General features: G+C 37.4%; 1 protein-coding gene across 4 annotated transcripts in view; it reads left to right on the top strand.

Moving 5' to 3' along the window:
- The window catches only part of LOC141403490 (uncharacterized), a 311,915-nt gene extending 293,144 nt beyond the window's left edge, over positions 1–18,771 (top strand). For 2 of the 4 annotated variants that reach the window (XR_012412817.1, XM_073985982.1), the window contains exons 8-9: positions 14,273–14,586; positions 18,214–18,771. Coding sequence is in view for 2 of the 4 variants with exons in the window: in XM_073985982.1 (XP_073842083.1) it covers positions 14,273–14,586; positions 18,214–18,522 (623 nt within the window). In the remaining 2 variants the exon portion in view is untranslated. The remainder of the gene's footprint in view (positions 1–14,272; positions 14,587–18,213) is intronic. The other 2 variants (XR_012412816.1, XM_073985981.1) reach the window with 1 other exon arrangement.
- The last annotated feature ends 493 nt before the right edge of the window (positions 18,772–19,264 follow it).

Raw genomic sequence — 19,264 nt, 5'->3', positions numbered from 1 at the left:
TTAAAAACCATAATGGCAAAAAATATATGGTTGCTACAACAATATATATTTTAATATGCTTAGTTTTACATGTCTATTTTGTTCGCAGATTATGTTTGCTTCAACGATGTCCCTTCTCTGCGTGAAGCTTACACTGGTTTTAAATCAAAGGGAAAAAATCGATGTCGGAATTTTGCCGTGCGAAAAAAAACACCTAAACGTACAGTCGCACTATAGTCTACGGAAATCATGAACGCCCTTTTAGATGAAGGACAGTGACTGCTTTCTTTTCGTATCGGTTTTCGTTTGACATACATAAGCAGGCTGTGAGTGTTATATGGCACGATTGTTGTCCATTGGTTCAAATTCGGATTCAAAGCTAGAAATAGCAGAAATAATTATAAATGAAAATATGCACACCAATATATTATTGAGTCGGAATAGTTATAAAAATATAAAGAAAACAACAACAGAATAAATGGAAATCATTGAATAAATGAACGACAGCGTAATATAACCCTTGGAATAAAAAAGAAAGTAGAGTACAGGATAGGGACTAAAGTTGTGATAATTTTAAAATATTTATACGTAATCAAAAACATTTCTACACTTTCAACGAACAAACAGAAACAGAACACATTGCCTTAAATGTGCCAACACGGAACACCAACTGTTACATAAATTTAGATAAATGAAATAGTTAATTTTTCTTTTTTCTAGAACTAAATAAAAAAACAAACTAAGTGTATATTATTAATTTTGCTGGCTATTTTTTTACGTTTTTAACAAAAATCAATGTCTTCTATTCGTCTAAAAACAAAGATTTAAACAAAAACTACTTGTGTGTATAACTGTAATTGTTCAAAAATATTATACGTTTTAATTTCTGTATTCTGTTTTTTCTCTAACAAAACAAAATAATTTAATTTCTTTATACTATCAAAATATTTTATTTTTTGTTTTTCTACAACACTTTTTCTCCTCCAAGAAAATAAAAACGAATACCTCCCCTCTCTAAAAAGAAATTATACACCAACAACAATATTTCACAAAGAGTGAAATTTCCAAAAAAAATTAAAAAAAAATATTAAACACATATCAAACAAAATTGTAAAGAAAGAAGAAATTAAGAACAGAGAGAAACCACTTTTATTTCAGATCCAAATAAAAGAGTGTGAAAGTTAATGAGAAAAGGTAAAAGAGAAATTATATTCTGTTACAAATAATAATAATAAAAAAATAATGATATCAAGTCAAAACGATAGTGAGCATAAAAAGCAATATGGCGGTGGCTGAGTCCAAGTTTTAATTGAAACATTTTTGTTGATTGTGTTTTCCTACTTGTCTTTATTCAATATTTTGAGTTTTGTTTATGTTATACCATATTTTTTCCCTCCAATAAAAAAAGAGTACGAAAGAATGTTGCGTTATTATTAAAACATTTTTGAAAGTAATTAATTCTAAAAGGAATATTAAAAAAACAACATAATAAAACAATTGTATTAAAAATAGTTTTTTTTTTAACTCCTGCTCGATAACATGCAAAACAAGCAAATACAAATGACAGCTGGACTAATGGAACCAAAACAAAAGAAAATTAAAAATTAAATATTTTTTTTTTTTAACCGATCAAGTGATGTTTTATAATCAGAACATGTCGACTGAACTGAAAAATATATCCTTAAATAGGACAGTTAATTCCAAAATAGTCAACTGTAGCAAAATTATAATATTAAAAATTTTAGAATAAAGAATGGTCCGGATCGAAGGTAATAAGGGAAAGTCCTGCATTTATTCTTGTTTCTGTCATCTAAGGTGGACACCAACCTCCATCAAGACACACTCAGAGACTTCTCTCGTATTCTTATATCTCAGGTATTCTTATACCTATACCCCGATAATTTTTTTCAATTCACGATCAACAAAGACCTGCATAAACCTGGCGCAAACAAGAAATATTTTTGAAATAAACATATTCTATTGTTACTTACTTAGATGGCTTTTATATTAAACAGAACGTCTTGTGCCATAAGCCGAACTAAGAATAGATTTCCAAACGCACCGATCTTTTACTTTACTTCTCCAATTTTTAATGCCATGTTTTGTGATATCTTCTTCAACTTGGTCCTTCCATCGAAGTTTTGGCCTTCCCTTGGGGCGTATACCGTCGAGTGGCTCGTATTCAAATGCGTTTTTGGCGGGGGCATCTTTATCCATCCTTCGATACGTTTTACTATATCGATGTCGGTCGGATGGTATAGCTCGTGGTTCATACGACGTCGGTATTCACCGTCAACGCATAGTGGTACATAAATCTTTAGAAGAATTTTTCTCTTAAACACACCATGTTTATCTGCTTTCGCAAGTGCCCATGCTTCAGATCCATACATAAGTACGGGTAGTATCAGTGTCTGGTAGAGCGTAAGTTTTGTTTGACGAGAGGTGGTTTTACTTTTAAACTGTTTACTTAGACCAAAGTAGCATCTGTTGGCCAATATTATTCTTCTATTGACTTCAAAACTGATGTTGTTCGTTTTATTTATGGCGGTTCCGAGGTAAATAAAGTCATTTACTACCTCAAAATTGTAGTTCTGAACATCAATAGTTGGTCCGAGTCTACTGGACGTCTTGCGTGTTGATACCATAAACTTTGTCTTATCGCCGTTGACTGCCAGACCCTTTGGCAAACTCTTTTTCAATTTTCGCAAAGGTGGCTGTTACGGATCGAGTTGATCGACCCATTATATCAATATCGTCTGCATAGGCCAGTAACATTATATCCTTATTGTATATAGTGCTATTTTTATCTCTATCGGTATATACATTCGATTCTCGTATGACCTTTTCCAATAGAATGTTAAATAGGTCACACGATAGGCTGTCACCTTGCCTGAAACCTCGTTTCAAAAGGTTCCGTGAGGTTCTTTCCTACTTTAACAGCTGATCTTGTATTAGCCAATGTCATCCTGCATAATCGTATAAGTTTTGCAGGGATACCAAACTCAGACATGGCTTGAAACACCGTTGATCTAATTGGGCTGTCGAAGGCGGACTTATAGTCGACGAACAGGTGGTGTCTCCAGTATTTGGCGCAGTGTGAAGATTTGGTCAATTGTCGATTTACCAGGTCTAAAACCGCATTGGTATAACCCGATTATGTTATTGACCATGGATTTTAAACGTTCACACAGCACACTCGACAGCACTTTGTATGCGATTGGGAGCAGACTTATGCCTCTGTAGTTTGTACACACCGTCTTGTCTCCTTTCTTGTGTACGGGACATAGGAGGCTGAGGTTCCAATCGTTGGTTATGCTCTCTTCCTGCCAAAATTCGGTGATTAACTGATGCATACTCCTTATCAGCATTTCGCCACCGGTCTTGAACAGTTCGACGGGCAGCCCATCAGCTCCTGCTACTTTATTGTTTTTCAGCCGATTAATTGCTGTCATGACCTCGCTTTGGCTAGGTGGAAGACATTCAACGTCGTCGTTTGCGATTGGTTCTGGTGCATCTTCATCGCCGCCCATATTCGATACTAAGAGCTTCATGAAATGCTCCTTTCAGATCCTCAGTACGCTATCTGCATCAGTTACCAGATTCCCTTCATAATCTTTGCAGGAGAATGTGCCTGTACCATACCCTTCAGACTGGTGTTTTACACTCTGGTAAAATTTTGCGGACTTCATTCTGACTCCTGAACATCTCGAGTTTCTCACGCTCACGTTTTTCTTGCTCTTTCTTTTTTCTTCTGAAAATACGCTTTTCCTCTCTCCTCTTCTCCCGATATTTTTCTTTCGCGCTTCGTGTTGCTACTGAATGCAGGGTTGCTCTGTATGCCGCGTTCTTTTCTTCAGTAGCCTTACGGCACTCCTGATCGTACCATAGATTTGTAGGTGGTGGTTTTTGGTACCCAAGCACAGATTTTGCTTCAGTTTGAAGTGAGTGGGCTATTCTTTGCCACTGCGCTTCCACATTATCGGGACAAGCAGTGCCGTCTTCCAGCATGTGAGTCAGTTGAGCGGAATAGGCTTATGCTATCTGTTGTGTTTGCAGCTTCTCGACATCCAGCTTCCGTCCTGTGTTAGATCGCACTTTTGCCGCAATATTAAGGCGAGTGCGTACCTTTGCTGCTACAAGGAAATGGTCCGAATCGATGTTCGCTCCTCGAATCGATTGGACATCTAACACACTGGACGAATGTCTTCCGTCTATCACAACATGATCAATCTGGTTTCTTGTTTTCCCATCTGGGGATATCCATGTGGCCTTGTGTATGTCGAGGTGTTGGAATCTGGTACTGCGCACTACCATGTTTTTTGCCGCTGCAAAATCGATCAGCCTCATTCCGTTGTCGGATGTTACCTCATGAAGGCTTAACTTTCCGATCATGGGACCAAAGATATTTTTCTCTCCCAATTTTAGCATTAAAATCTCCTAGAACAATCTCAATGTCATGGCCAGGGCAGCGGTCATATGCTCTCTCTAGGCGCTCGTAGAATATATCCTTGGTCTGTTCATCTTTCTCTTCGGTCGGGGCATGGGCGCAGATGAGACTGATGTTAAAAAAAACTTTGCTTTTATTCGGATTGTGGCAATTCTCTCATCAACAGGAGTGAAGCTGGAGACGAGATTTTTAAGCCTCCTATTTACCATAAATCCAACACCTAGCTCATGTTTCGTTTCATGGTAGCTATAATACAGTGCGTAATCGTTTGTTATTTTTACGTCTGCCGCACTTCCTGTAAGGCGATAATATTAATATCCGCCAGTGCACAAATTGCACCTGCTCTGTAGAGAGTCCTGACATTCCAGGTGCAGATTCGAAGATCATGGTCCTTAAAACGTTTGCGGGGTTCGTCAACTTTTGAGGGGTTTTTTTTCTTCTTTTTCTTTTGTTTTTTCATAGTAGGCGGTGTTTTGACGGGGTGAGTTACTAGCCCAACGTCCAACCCAAGTTTTTAACGTTCTTATGGGTGAACGCGCGGCACTTGTTAGCTAGGCAGCTCCCCAGGTGACACCACGGAGAGATCAGTGTCCACTTGAGATGAAAGAGGGACCAAGGGACCGGTCAAGACCGTTGCTTGGTATCATACATCCCCCTACGTCACCCGTTGTAGCAACCATATATTTTGCGTTAAAAACCATATTTTAACATGCTTATTTTTACATCTCTATTTTGTACGCAGATTATGTTTGCTTCAACAATGTTCCTTCTCTGCGTTAAGCTTACACTGGTTTTAACTCAAAGGGAAGAAATCGTTGTCGGATTTTTGTATGCGGCACCCCCTAAGGCAGGGTCGAGCTTCTTTGCTTAGATCGTATAGTGAGGGCGCCCACTGAGTTGTTTTTGCATTTGCTTCTCTCTCTCACGTACAGTGTTAATTAATGAAAACAAACAAAAACATAATGTGGTTGTTGCTTTTTTCACTCATACGTTCATACATGTCTTCGCTTTGGTTGTATTTCTGTGGTCGTCGCTGCCCTAAGGCCATGTTTACATTTTATAACTTTTTGCGGTGTTAACCATCTTTGTGAGGATTTATTTGAAATATAAGCAATGGAATTGACATTTGAAATCCAGTGGATTTTTTAAATCCGTTTATATATAAACGTACTATAAAGTGTTTAGTTTTGTTAGATTTCAAGATTGTCAATGTTGGAGCACAATCCGAATATGTTAACAAGTGTCACTGGGTCCTCAAAATTTCCATAGTAATTTGTAGAGTTGTGTAGTTCCGGAACGAACTAGTTCCAAGGAACTATTCCGGACAAAAAACTATTGGAACTATATCCGGCTCATGCATTTATATAGTTCATATAGTTCCAGTCGTTCGTATAGTTCATTTGAGAAAATTTCGTTAAAATACTTCACTTTCAGAACTATTTGGAACGATGAAAATAAATTTAACGACAGAAGAGAAAGATTCATTGAACTATGTATATCGGTCTCGGAACTATTTGGAACGAAGGAAACAGAAAGAAAGATGAAAGAGAAATATTCATTGAAGTACATCGCTTTCGGAACTATTTGGAACTATGGAACTATATTAAGGCACAAGTTCCTTTTAGGTAAAGGAACTAAAAAGATCGATCCGCTCCAGGAACTAGATTGCCCAACTCTAGTAATTTTTATTAATTTTCTCGTTTAGAGTTAAGCTTGATGATCGGACATTTTTTGCAAGTGAAAAATGAAAGCCAAGGACTCGAACCCACACAGCCACCAAATTCTCTGTCCTAGAACTTTTCGTTTTTGTATGTCCCAAAGGTGAATTTTCACGAAATTGCTCTAAAGGCACATTTAGTGCCCAATCGAAGGGAAAATTTTACCAGTTCATTTCTGTGGCTAAACAAGTAAAAATTGTGAAAATCTGCTGGAATTTAATATAAAGCTTAAATATAGGGCCCCAATTGGCCAATATACTATTTGAAATATATAAAAATCTTACCCGACTTACTTACTTACTTACTTACTAACTAACTTACTTACTTACTTACTACTTACTTACTTACTTACTTACCTTACTTACTTACTTACTTACTTACTTACTTACTTACTTACTTACTTACTTACTTACTTACTTACTTACTTACTTACTTACTTACTTACTTACTTACTTACTTACTTACTTACTAACTTACTTACTTACTTAATTACTTACTTACTTACTTACTTACTTACTTACTTACTTACTTACTTACTTACTTACTTACTTACTACTTACTTACTTACTTACTTACTTACTTACTTACTTACTTACTTACTTACTTACTTACTTACTTACTTACTTATTTACTTACTTACTTACTTACTTACTTACTTACTTACTTACTTACTTACTTACTTACTTACTTACTTACTTACTTACTTACTTACTTACTTACTTACTTACTTACTTACTTACTTACTTACTTACTTACTTACTTACTTACTTACTTACTTACTTACTTACTTACTTACTTACTTACTTACTTACTTACTTACTTACTTACTTACTTACTTACTTACTTACTTACTTACTTATTACTTACTTACTTACTTACTGACTTACTTACTTACTTACTTACTTACTTACTTACTTACTTACTTACTTACTTACTTACTTACTTACTTACTTACTTACTTACTTACTTACTTACTTACTTATTTACTTACTTACTTACTGACTTACTTACTTACTTACGTACTTACTTACTTACGTACCTACTTTCCTACTTACTTACTTACCTAGCTGGCCCATTACAGAACATTTGTTCATAGACCGAACTAAGAAAAAGATCCCCAATTTTCTCTGTTTAGTGCTTCGCTTTCTGGAATACGCGCCTTGTCAATCTCCATCCTCTTGTTTGCGCATCTATTCTTTGGCCTGCCAATTCTGCGTGCACGCCATGTGGTCCGTGTTTTATACGCCTTTTTAGCGGGTTCATCATCGCTCATTCTTATTATATGGCCTAGCCAAGGCAATCGCTGCATCTCGATACGTTTATCTGTACTGATGTCGTTGTATATCAGATACAGCTGTGGTTCATACGACGTCGATATTCAACCGTCAACGCCGATTGGTCCTTAGATCTTTCGAAGATTTTTCTCTCAAACACGCCAAGTTCTGCCTTATCTGCTTGCGCAAGTACCCAGGCTTCGGAACCATACCTCAGTACGGGTAGTATCAGTGTTTGTAAAGCTTTATTTTTGTTTGACGAGTTGTGGCTTTGTTTTTGAAGTGCTTACTTAAGCCAAAGTAGCATCTGTTGGCCAATAAAATTCTTCTTTTTATTTCACAACTGATGTTGTTTGTTGTGTTTACGGCGGTGCCGAGGTATACGATGTCATTTACTACCTCAAAATTATAGGAACCAACTTCAACAGTTGCTCCGATCTCAATGAACGATTTGCGCGTCGACACCATCAACTTGGTCTTCTCCAGAGCTCCGAATACTCACTCTAATTCGCTCGAATTCCACTAGCGAGTGAAACTCTTCTTGAATTTGAAACTTCCCGCAACAAAAAAATGTCACCCCAAAAAAAGTAAGTAACACGTGGCTATTGGTGTAGATTGTACCACTTCTTTTGACGTTTGCCTCTCGTATAACCTTTTCTAGCAGGATGTTGAAAAGATCACACGAAAGGCTGTCTCCTTGCCTGAAACTTCTTTTGGTACAAAACTCTTCGGAGAGGTTCTTTCCTATTTTAACTGAATATCTTGTGTCAGATAGAGTCATTTTACAAAGCCGAATGAGCTTTGCGGGATACCAAATTCAGACATGGCTTGGAATACCTTTGACGTAGCGGGCTGTCGAAGGCTGCTTTATAATCGACAAAAAGGTGGTAGGTGCCGCCGATCTGCATTTCTTGGGTCTTCTCCAGAACTTGCCGCAGGGTAAATATCTGGTCAATGGTGGACTTGCCAGGTCTAAAGCTGCATGTGGTATGGTCAAATTATTTCGTTGACCATGGGCTTAGTCCATTCGCACAATATCCCTGACACTATCTTGTAGGCGATAGGGAGAAGACTTATGCCCCTATAGTTAGAGCATACAGTCTTATCTCCTTTCTTATGGACGGGACACAGGATGCTCAGGTTCCAATCGTCGGGTAGGCGTTCTTCCTGCCCAGATGAAGCTAACTAGCTGATGCATACACCTTATCAGCGTGTCGCCTGCGGTTTTAAACAGCTCGGCTGGTAGACCATCAGCTCCTGCTGCCTTATTATTCTTCAGCCGGTTTATTGCTGTCTTTACCTCATCTTGGCCGGGTAGTATACATTCAATACCATCTTCTGGGATTGGATCTGTGGTATCTTCGTCGACTTCGCTACTATTGGATACCAACAATTTGGAAAAATACTATTTCCATATCCTTAGCACACTATCTCTATCAGTTATCAGATTACCTTGCTCGTCTCTAAAGGAGTATGTGCCCGTTCCAAAGCCATCAGTTTGATGTTAAACACTTTAGTAGAATTTTCGGATTCATTCTGTCTCTGTATAATCACGATTTATTCACACTTTCCGCTTTTCCACACTCCCGTTTCTCCTCTCTCCTTTTCTCCCTGTATCTCTCTCGTGTGCTACGTGTTGCTACGGATTGTAAAGTAGCCCTATATGCCGCATTTTTTTCTTCGGTGGCAGCACGACAATCCTGATCATACCATGGATTACTTGGTGGAGGTCTCTGGTATCCAAGTATGGATTTTGCGGCTGTTTGCATGGAGTGGGCAATGCTTTGCCATTGCGCTGAAATGTTATCTGGACGAGGAGTGCTTTGTTAAGCACTTGGGCCAGTTGAGTGGAATATGCTGTGGCTAATCTGTTGTGATTGCAGCTTACCGATGTCCAACTTCCGTGATGTGTCTGTTCGCACTTTGTTTGCTACCTTTATCTGGTACGTACCTTTGCTGGAACAAGGTAGTAGTCTGTGTCTATGTTTGCACCTCGGAACAATCGTACATCCAACACGCTTGATGCATGTCTTCCATCTACAACAACGTGATCAATTTGATTTCGTGTTCTTTGATCTGGCGACAGCCAGATGCCCTTATGAATATCGAGATGCTCTAAATCTGGTACTGCTACCTACCATGTTTCTTGCAGCTGAAAAGCCTATCAGCCTCATACCATTGTCAGATGTTTCACTGTGGAGACTGAATTTCCCGACTCTTGGGCCAAAGATATTCTCCTTTCCAATTTTGGCATTAAAATCCCCTTAAATCGTAATGCCTAATGTCATGGGCAGGGCAACGGTCATAAGTTTCTTCTAAGCGCTCGTAAAATATATCTTTGGCCTGTTCGTCATTGTCTTTAGTGTGAGCATGAGCGCAAATAAAGCTGATGTTGAAGAAATTTGCTTTTAATCGAATTGCAGCGAGTCTTTCATTCACTGGGGTGAAACTGGAGGCCAGATGTTTTAACCTCCGAACAACTACAAAACCGCAAAAAATCATGCTTTGTGTCATGGCAGCTATCATACAATGCGTCACCTTTAGGTGTTGTTGTGACGCCATCCCCAATCCATCGTATTTCCTGTATGACAGTAATGTCGGCCTTGTACTTTTCAAGGACATCTGCCAAACTGCAGCTTCCCTATAAAGAGTGCGAACATTCCAGGTGCAGATTCGCAGATCATGGTCCTTAAAACGTTTGCGGGGTTCGTCAACTTTAGAGGGATTTGTTTTTCTTTTCTTTCGTTTTTTCATAGTAGGCTGTTTTTTCTAGGGGAGGGTTACTAAGCCGACGCCCAAACCCAAGTTTTTAACGTTCTTATGGGTGAACGCGCGGCACACGTTAGCTCACTACCTTTAACAGGTGTTAAAGGCAGTTCCCCAGGTGACACCACGGTGAGGTCAGTGTCCACTTGAGATGAAAGAGGGACCAAGATAAATCCTGGGCTTTGCCAAGTTAAAGCCGGTCTGGACCGTTCCTTGGTATCTTCCATCCCCTACGCCACCCACATCAATGTACATGCGTTCGAATTTGTATCGTTTTCTGCGCTGGGAAGAGTATATCCGGAATACCTACTCCAAATTTTTTTGGTCAGTGCCGTACCAACCATTCGTCCACTTTTGGGAGGTCATAAAACTCTGGTCTTTGTGGACTTATGACTTAATGTTCATCATTAGCTGTGGCATTCGATCTCGGAAAACGATCATAGGGCTTAGCTGGGCAAATTGAAAGCTCTTCGTTTTGCACAGTCAATGAGGAATTAGCGGAGTGTGTTACAGTTCGCCAGATCAGCTAATTGGTCTAGTTTCCAGAGAGTTTACCAATCACCGCTTTAGAAAACTGTCCAACCCTTCTGAACTCCAGAAAAAGATGTTCCGAGACATCATCACTGCTGCAGCCGCTCGCGATATACCTGCTGGTCAAATGCAAATTTACCAGCAGAGGTGGCTGTATTATCAAATAAGCGTAATGAGCTACGCCGAGCCAACTGCAGTAACCCCAGAGTTAGGGAGCTAACACAGGAAATGATAGGGTGCTCGGTGAGCATAAACGAAAGAAGTGACTAAATAATTAAAAATTAGTGAATTACGGACAACGATTAATCTCGAACCCTGAAAAGAAGGAAGAAAAGACCTCAGTCTTGTTTGGCGACGCTACGCTGACTTGATCTGAAGTGGTACGCAAATTATTTGTATCGACAATTTGTCATGCACCCCTGTAGTGAGAAGAGTATTACATCTATATCTTCCACCATGAGGATGATATTGCGAATGTCATTAGGAACGCTAAGCGTTAGGCCCATGATAATGCTGAAACAGCTCGGTGAACAGGGAGTTGAGTATCTCAGGAAAGTTCTCAAATCCGTCGCTACCCACATCATGCCTGAAGTCTGGAAAATTTGCAGGGTAATCACACTACTGAAGCCAGAAGGCAAGAGTTTTGTTGCCCGTAGCAAAGACGCTTGGGGCATTAATCCGCCCAGCATCAGAAATAGCTATCCCGTTGGCGATCCTCGGCGATATGTGTAAAGATGGCGTGCAGCTGTTTACGGAACCCATGCAAACCGCTGCACGCCATCTCCACACATATTAGCCGAGGACTCAACCAGGACAAGCCCCGATAGGTAGCAGTTATCAAAAGCCTTTTGATACTGTCAAATATTCCACTCTGTTCTTCACATTGACTGCAGACGTGAGCAGTACTCTGAATGCCATGGTGGAAGAATTCCGACCACTAACTACCCCAAGATACTAGGTGTCAAATTCGACAGCATGTTCACGTCGTCCACGCATGCCACAGCAATCTAAGACAAGCTGAAATGTAAGAACAAGGTCCTCAAGTCTCTAGCAGGCAACAATTGGGGTGCAGATAAAGAAACTTTGTTGAGCACATATAAATCGTGATAGGTCCGCAAATATAAGAGCAACTCGATGGAAACATATTCAAACCATGAGAGACATCCTAACCACCATATGGTGGATAGGATATGAAGATCTACCCGCGATTTGCATCTAAACCACAGCAACAGCGTTGCTCCCACAAGGAGGTCTACATCAACTGTCAGGCCAGATCCGGAGATCTAGAGACAACTGGATCCCGCGGTACCAGTGTCAAAGCCAAAGATCTCGAACAGCTACCATGCGGATTATCTCGCAGTGCTCTTAACATTGGGTGAATAAAATGCGTCTATCAACGGCCACACACTGACAGTTCCCACGTAGCTGGGCGTGTTTGTCTCATTGGTTAGGGCCGGAACCTATATAACCCTTTTGTCTCTCTGTGGGTCAGACACCCGGTTGACAATGCAACTCCAAATTCAAGGCTAAGCTCTACCCGCAATTTGGGTCTTAACCACAGCCACCGCGATGCTGCCACAAGGAGAACTACATAAACTGACAGCCCAAATCCGGAGATCTCTAGGGCTTTCTAACGCCCGCTGTACTAGAATATAGTTCAATAATTACTACCAGTTGGACTCCAAAAAATCCGGGACAAAGAAACATACAACACGGACCACCAACAATTAACATGCTGGCCTCATGGACTTCTGAAAAGCCACTGGGCAACAACAACACAACTCAAACCATTATCGACACGAGAACAACACAACGTCGAATCAACTCTCCTTCACAAAAACTCTTCCAACTGCTGATATGACTATATGAGATAATTACATCCTCTAAGTCTATACTTCTCCTAACCAACACTTCACGTAAAACAAAGAGTCGGGCTGTTTGAGACCTTCAATCGGTACTTACCACAATGCTTTTCCCCGGGCTTCAGGCTAATGTGGTATTGGGCCCAAGTATGTTTCTGAAATCCGTTTTAGGTAGCTAGGAATCGATTTAGCCCTGTCCGTCCGTTTGTCTGTCTGGCTGGTGGGCGCGATAACTCTCGAACGGTTCTACTGATTTGGTCCAAAATTTGCACCCCGTAAGATGGTCCGCCCTTTTGGGACACTTTCCTTAGAAAAAATAAAATTTTCACTAAAATCTTGCGCACCATAACTTTCGAAGGGAGTATCAGAAATGACTTTAGCCGAGACCTTAACGGATTAATAAGGCCCACTGCTAGCGATACATACCCCAACACTCCTGGTGTTGGTTTATGTTGTACTTTAGCTGTCGGCGAAGCCATCCTAAAATTTTACTTGTCATTTTGTACGTCAGTAGTGGGGGTGAATTTTTCAAGATATTCTGTTCATCATCTTCTTTGTAGGTCATCGCTGCTGAAGCCCTCTTATGGGCCATACCTTCATTAGATCATATCGCATCCTTCTAAGAAGCCTCCCGAAGCACTATCCTGGCTTAGAAAAATTCTAACAACCCTCCATGACTTATTTGATTCCAAATTATTATACTGGGAATCCAAAAAATCGCTACCTACTAAACTGAAATTGGCTCAAAATGGATCTTACAAAAAATTCGACCAATCAATTGGAATGTACCGAAAGTCCAGCTAACATTTGTTAAATGCATGTATTTAAACAATAATTTTTTTGAAATCCCAATTTTTGCGATAAAAAACCGATATATATTTTACTTATAAAAGTTGCATACACACACATACTTATACACCTACTATTATTATTGTACGACTTGTTTATACTGTAACTTTTCCTATCTCTTTATTACACAATTTTCAAATTCCACAGAAACCCACCTACTCCACAACCACATTTTTTTCAAAATTTCTTTTAAGTTTTTCTCTTTCCAAAACAATAATATTTTTCTAAATTTCTTTCCAAGCTTCTTTTTGGCTTCTTTCGGCATTTCTTTCTATAATTTTTCTTAAGCTAATGCATCCCAGAATGATATACATTCCGAAAAAAAATTTGCTTGTTAAAATATGATTTTTTGGTTTCTGTAGGAATTGGCAAAAAGACTGGAAATTGGAAAATATATCCCCCTAACCCCCCTTTTCATCACTTTTGTCTAAAATTTTGTAATATAAAAAAGTTTATGAAGCCTTGTTTATTGCTCTTAGCTTGATTGCTGCTGCTGCTTTCTAAATGAAAATAAAAACAAAACAAATTTCCAAAGTTCTCCCGCCGCCCCAAATAAACTCAACAACCACTACTCAAAACCACCAACTTACAAATACCCCCATCCCACAGAGAATTGTTAAACAAACCCTCCACAAAACAAAGAAAAAAATTAATTTTCAAAAAAAAAAATTTGCAAAATTTTATTTCAATTATTGCTTTAAATATAATAAAAGCCCTAAATGCTTTTTTATAAAGTAGTGAAAACTTTTCCAAAACTTCGTTTTACGTTTTATATAGAAATTGAAAATTTTCAATTTTTCTTCTTATCTTCTTCTCCATTCGCTTTCGCTTTTTTGCTATGTATAGGTTCTCGAAGACCAAGTCTAGCGTCTGTCCATAGTACAAGTTCGTCCGTTCGTAGTTATAGCATGATGCGTTTCGAAAAGGAACAACAACAAAAGGAAATACGTCATGAGATGAAACTGCGTTTGGCCCGATTACAACAGCATCAACAACAACAACAATTGGGCCAATATAAACCACAAATAATTATCGGTGATACCGCCATGACAATGCAACAACATGGTGTGGCGATGAATCGCATTACAATGGCCACACCCAGTCCCATGACACCGAACTCAACGGATGAACTGTTACCGGCAGTCGATGAAAATTCAGAGGTAAGTTCGGTAAAATATTGGGAATGATATTTATTATATATTATATATAAGTGTTTATAAGGTTTTTTTTATGCTTATAACGCCTTATAAGTGCTTTAAAGCACTTATTAAGCCTTATAAACACTTATAAAGTGATATAAGCACTTATGAGGCTTTATAAGTATTCATAATGCCTTATAAGTGTCCATAATCACTTATTTCAGCAGTTGCCTTATAAGTGTCATAATGCCTTATAAGTGTCCATAATCACTTATTTCAGCAGTTATAAGACCTTAATACAGGTTAATAAGGGATTATAAGGGGATATACGAACTTAGAAGTCCTAATAAGCACATATAAGACTTTATAGGCACTTAAATATTCTTATAAAGGCTTATGAGTGTTTATAAGGCCCTAAAAGTGTTCATAAGCCGTTGCTACTGCTTATAAAGCCTTATACGTGCTTGCATACCCTTTTACAGGCTTATATGGCCTTATAAGAACCCATAATCACTTACATAAACACTTATAACGTCCTTATATACTTCTATAAGGCCTTAGAGGTGGTTATAAGATTCTATAAATGTTCATAAGCACTTATTAGTGCTTATAAGCCCTCATAAGTGCTTACATGCACTTATAAAGCCTTATAAACGATTATAAGGTTTTATTGGGGGATATAAGCTGAGAGTCATACGTTTTCATGACTTATAAGTGGTTATAAGCACTTATGAGACCCTAATAAACGCTTAAAAGCAATTAAAAGGCCTAAATAAACGCTTATAAAGTCTTATAAAGTCTTATAAGTGCTTATAAGCACATACAATACCTTATCAACACTTATAAGGCTTTATAAGCTCTTTTAAGACCATATAAACATGTGCATAGGCACTTATAAATACTTATAAGGGTTTATAAGATCTTATAAGTGCTTACAAATATTATAGTCTTATCAGATATGTTAGTGCTTAACAGGCACTGTAAGTGTTTATAAGCCGCTAGTAGTGATTATAAACACTTATATAAATACCTTATAAACGCTTGCAAGTTCTTTTAAGTCCTTATAATGTGTTTAAAGGACTTATAATGGCTTATAAGTGCTTTTAAACCCCTTTTAATGGGTACAAGAGCTTATAAGCACTTATATAAGCACCTTTCTAGCCTTATAAACTCTTATAAAGGCTTAAAAGGGAATATAAGCACTTCAAATACTTACAAACACTTAAATAAGTCCATATAAGTCTTATAAGGCCTTATAACGCCTTATAAGTGCTTATAAGCACTTACAATACCTTATCAACACTTATAAGGCTTTATAAGCTCTTTTAAGGCCATATAAACATGTGCATAGGCACTTATAAGGCCTTATAAATACTTATAAGGGTTTATAAGATCTTATAAGTGATTACAAATATTATAGCCTTATAAGATACTATATGTAAGTGCTGATAAGGCCTTATGAGTGTTTATAAGCCGTTAGTAGTGATTATAAACACTTAAATAAATACTTTATAAACGCTTACAAGTTCTTTTAAGACGTTATAATGTGTTTAAAGTGCTTACAATGGCTTATAAGTACTTATAAACCCGTTTTAGTGGGAAAAAGCACTTATATTTATAAGAACCTTTTAATCCTTATAAACTCTTAAGGGCTTAAAAGGAGATATAAGCAATTCAAGTACTTACAAACACTTATGTAAGTGCATATAAATCCCTTATAAATGCTTATAAAGGGATATGAACACTTATAAGACCTTATCAGCACTTATAAAACCTTATTAACCCTATTAAGGCATTATAAACCTTTAGAAGGCTTTATAAAGGCTTCATAAGATCTTACAAGCGCTTATAATAGTACTTATAACTTCTTATAAGGTATGATAAGTACTTATAAAGTATTATAAGTACTTATAAGGCCTTATAAGTGCTTATAAACCCCTATTAGAGCTTATAAGCAGTTATAAGTGCTTACGAGCACTTATATAAGCACTTTTATGGCATTACAAACGCTTACAAGTGTTTATAAGGTGTTGTAAGAGCTTATAATGTATTTTAAGTGCTTGTAATCCCATCTGGTGCGTGCAAGTCTTTATAAGCATATAAGCAACTTTAACACCTTATAAACACTTATGAAAGCACTAGTAAAATCTTTGAAGGCCTTATAAGTTCTTATAAGTCCTTAATAAATGCTTATATGTTATTATAAGTGCTTTTAAGGCCTTACACGTACTTATAAGCCCTTACTACTGCTTATAAGACATTAAAGTGCGTATAAGCTCCTGTACGGGTTTATAAGGCCACTTATAAGACCATATAAACACTTAAAAGGCCTTATAAACGCCTACGAGGGTTTATAAGTGCTTATAAGCACCTATATGGCCCTATAAGGGCTTATAAGTGCATATAAGCACCTTAAAGGGGTTTTAAGCGTTTTTAAGGGTTTATAAAGGGATCTAAGCTCTTGTAAGACCTTAGGAACACTTATATAAGCATTTATAATACCTTATAAATACTTAGGTAAGTACTTATAAGGTATTTTAAGCGCGTTTAAGTACTTATAAACGCTTATAAGGCTTATACGGGGATATAAGCAATAATAAGTCCTTACGAGACCTTATATAAGACCTTAGGAACACTTATATATGCATTTGTAATACCTTATAAATACTTAGGTAACTACTTATAAGGTATTTTAAGCGCCTTTAAGTACTTATAAACGATTATAAGGCTTATACGGGGATATAAGCAATAAAAAGTCCTTACGAGACCTTATAAACACTTATATAAGCATTTATAAGGTCTTATATATGCTTATAAGGGCTTATAAAGTTTTATAAGTCCTTAAAAGTACTTACAAGGCATGATAAGTGTTCACAATGCCTTATACGCGCTTATGAGTACTCATAAGTGCTTATAAACCATTACTAGTGCTACAAGTGTTTATTAGCACTTTTATACGCATCTTTATTGGTTATAAGGGCTTATAAGCACTTATAGGGCCTTGTAAGCACTTATAACACCATATAAACTCTTACGTGGCCAATTAAAAATCCTTGAAAACGCCTATAAGGCCTTATAAGCACTTATTAGACATTAGAAGAGTTTATAAGGTATTTTAAGTGCTTATATAAGTACTTATTAAATCCTATCAGTGCCTATAAGCACTTATAAGGCCTTATATGCAGTTATAAGACCTAATAAACACTTATAAACGCGCTTATAAGGGGATATAAGCACTTATAAGGCCTTATGAGCACTTATAAGACCTAAAAGACGCTTACATAAACACTTATAAGGCCTTATGAACGCTTATAAGGGCCTTTAAAATATTACAAGTGCTTGTAATGTCTTTTTAGTGCCTATATGGCTTTATAAGTGTTCATAAGCACTTACATATGCACATTGAAAGCCTGATAAAGACTTATAAGTTCTTATAAGCTCTGTTATAAACACTTGTAAGGCCTTAAAAACACTTGTACGACCTTATGAGGCCTTATAAGGGATCAAAAATGCTTATAAGCCCTTATAATTGTTTGTAAGCACTCATAACAATCATACATGGTGGAATAAGTCATGTTCTCATCTCTTTTTAGTACTATCATCTCTTAATAAAATCCCTCAACTCTCTCAAATTTTTCTACCCCCCAGTATCCTCCAGCAATGGAACTACAACAACAACAAATAACAACAACCAACAGAACCGCCGTGGCATCGGCAACCATAAGTGCTATAAAACAAGCTGCTACCGGCTCCCAATCAACAACAACAACAATGGGTGCAAGTCCCAAACAAACAAGTACAACAACCAATATGACAACAACTGGTAAGGCTACCAGTAGCGGAGCCGCTACAACTACTGCTGCTGCTGCTACAGCTGCTGCTTCTTCAGTATCAACAGATATAGCTAATGCTGCTGCTTACATAGGACCCTGCAGTTCATCAACAGAAGCGCTTTAAACATAAAACTATACACATACAAAACATACATACGTTACATACCTACCGCAAGGATCATCATTATACATATAGACAAAAGAAAACTCATACTGAGTTAATATACTTATGTAAAAATAAAAACTAAAACAAATTGCTAAGTCAACCTACCCCACCCCCTTGTCTGAAAATATATCCCCCTATTTGAATAGAAACAAAACAAAAAAGTATTATCCTCCTTCTATAAGAAACTAAAAATTTTTCAAAAGAAAACAATGGCTTAAATATTAGTATTATTAAACAAATGTTCAAAAGGTAATTTTTTTAGAAGAAATTATGTAAAGTTTAGTTTAGAAAATACAAAAAAGACAGTGTATATTAAGGTGGAATGTGGGAATGAGCTAGACTTTTTTGAAACATTAGATATTTTTCGTGTTGGAATTTTTTTAATTTTTCAAAATCCAACTGAATAGTATGACTGATATACCATGATATAATGCACGGTGACATTTAATTCATTATAGTTCCGAATCTAAATCTTCGAATTGTGGCCATACATGGTTGTTGAATAACTATCAGGTGAATTAAGAAGACTAAACGTGAAAATTTTTATACAGTGACGTATGATGGTTATTCAGCTACTCTGACGCATGGTAGTTATCCAGCTATTGTTGAATGGTTCCACGCCGAAGTTATCTAGAGCATATTTTGTTGCTGGGATACTAACATTGTTGGATGCGCCTTCTATATTCAGCTAAGATGTATT

The sequence above is a fragment of the Musca autumnalis genome, unplaced genomic scaffold, assembly GCF_047663935.1.
Source record: "Musca autumnalis isolate F117 unplaced genomic scaffold, ASM4766393v1 scaffold_4, whole genome shotgun sequence".
Taxonomy (NCBI): domain Eukaryota; kingdom Metazoa; phylum Arthropoda; class Insecta; order Diptera; family Muscidae; genus Musca; species Musca autumnalis.
The sequence above is the reverse complement of the archived record's forward strand: the minus strand, read 5'-3'. Positions and strand labels throughout refer to the sequence as shown.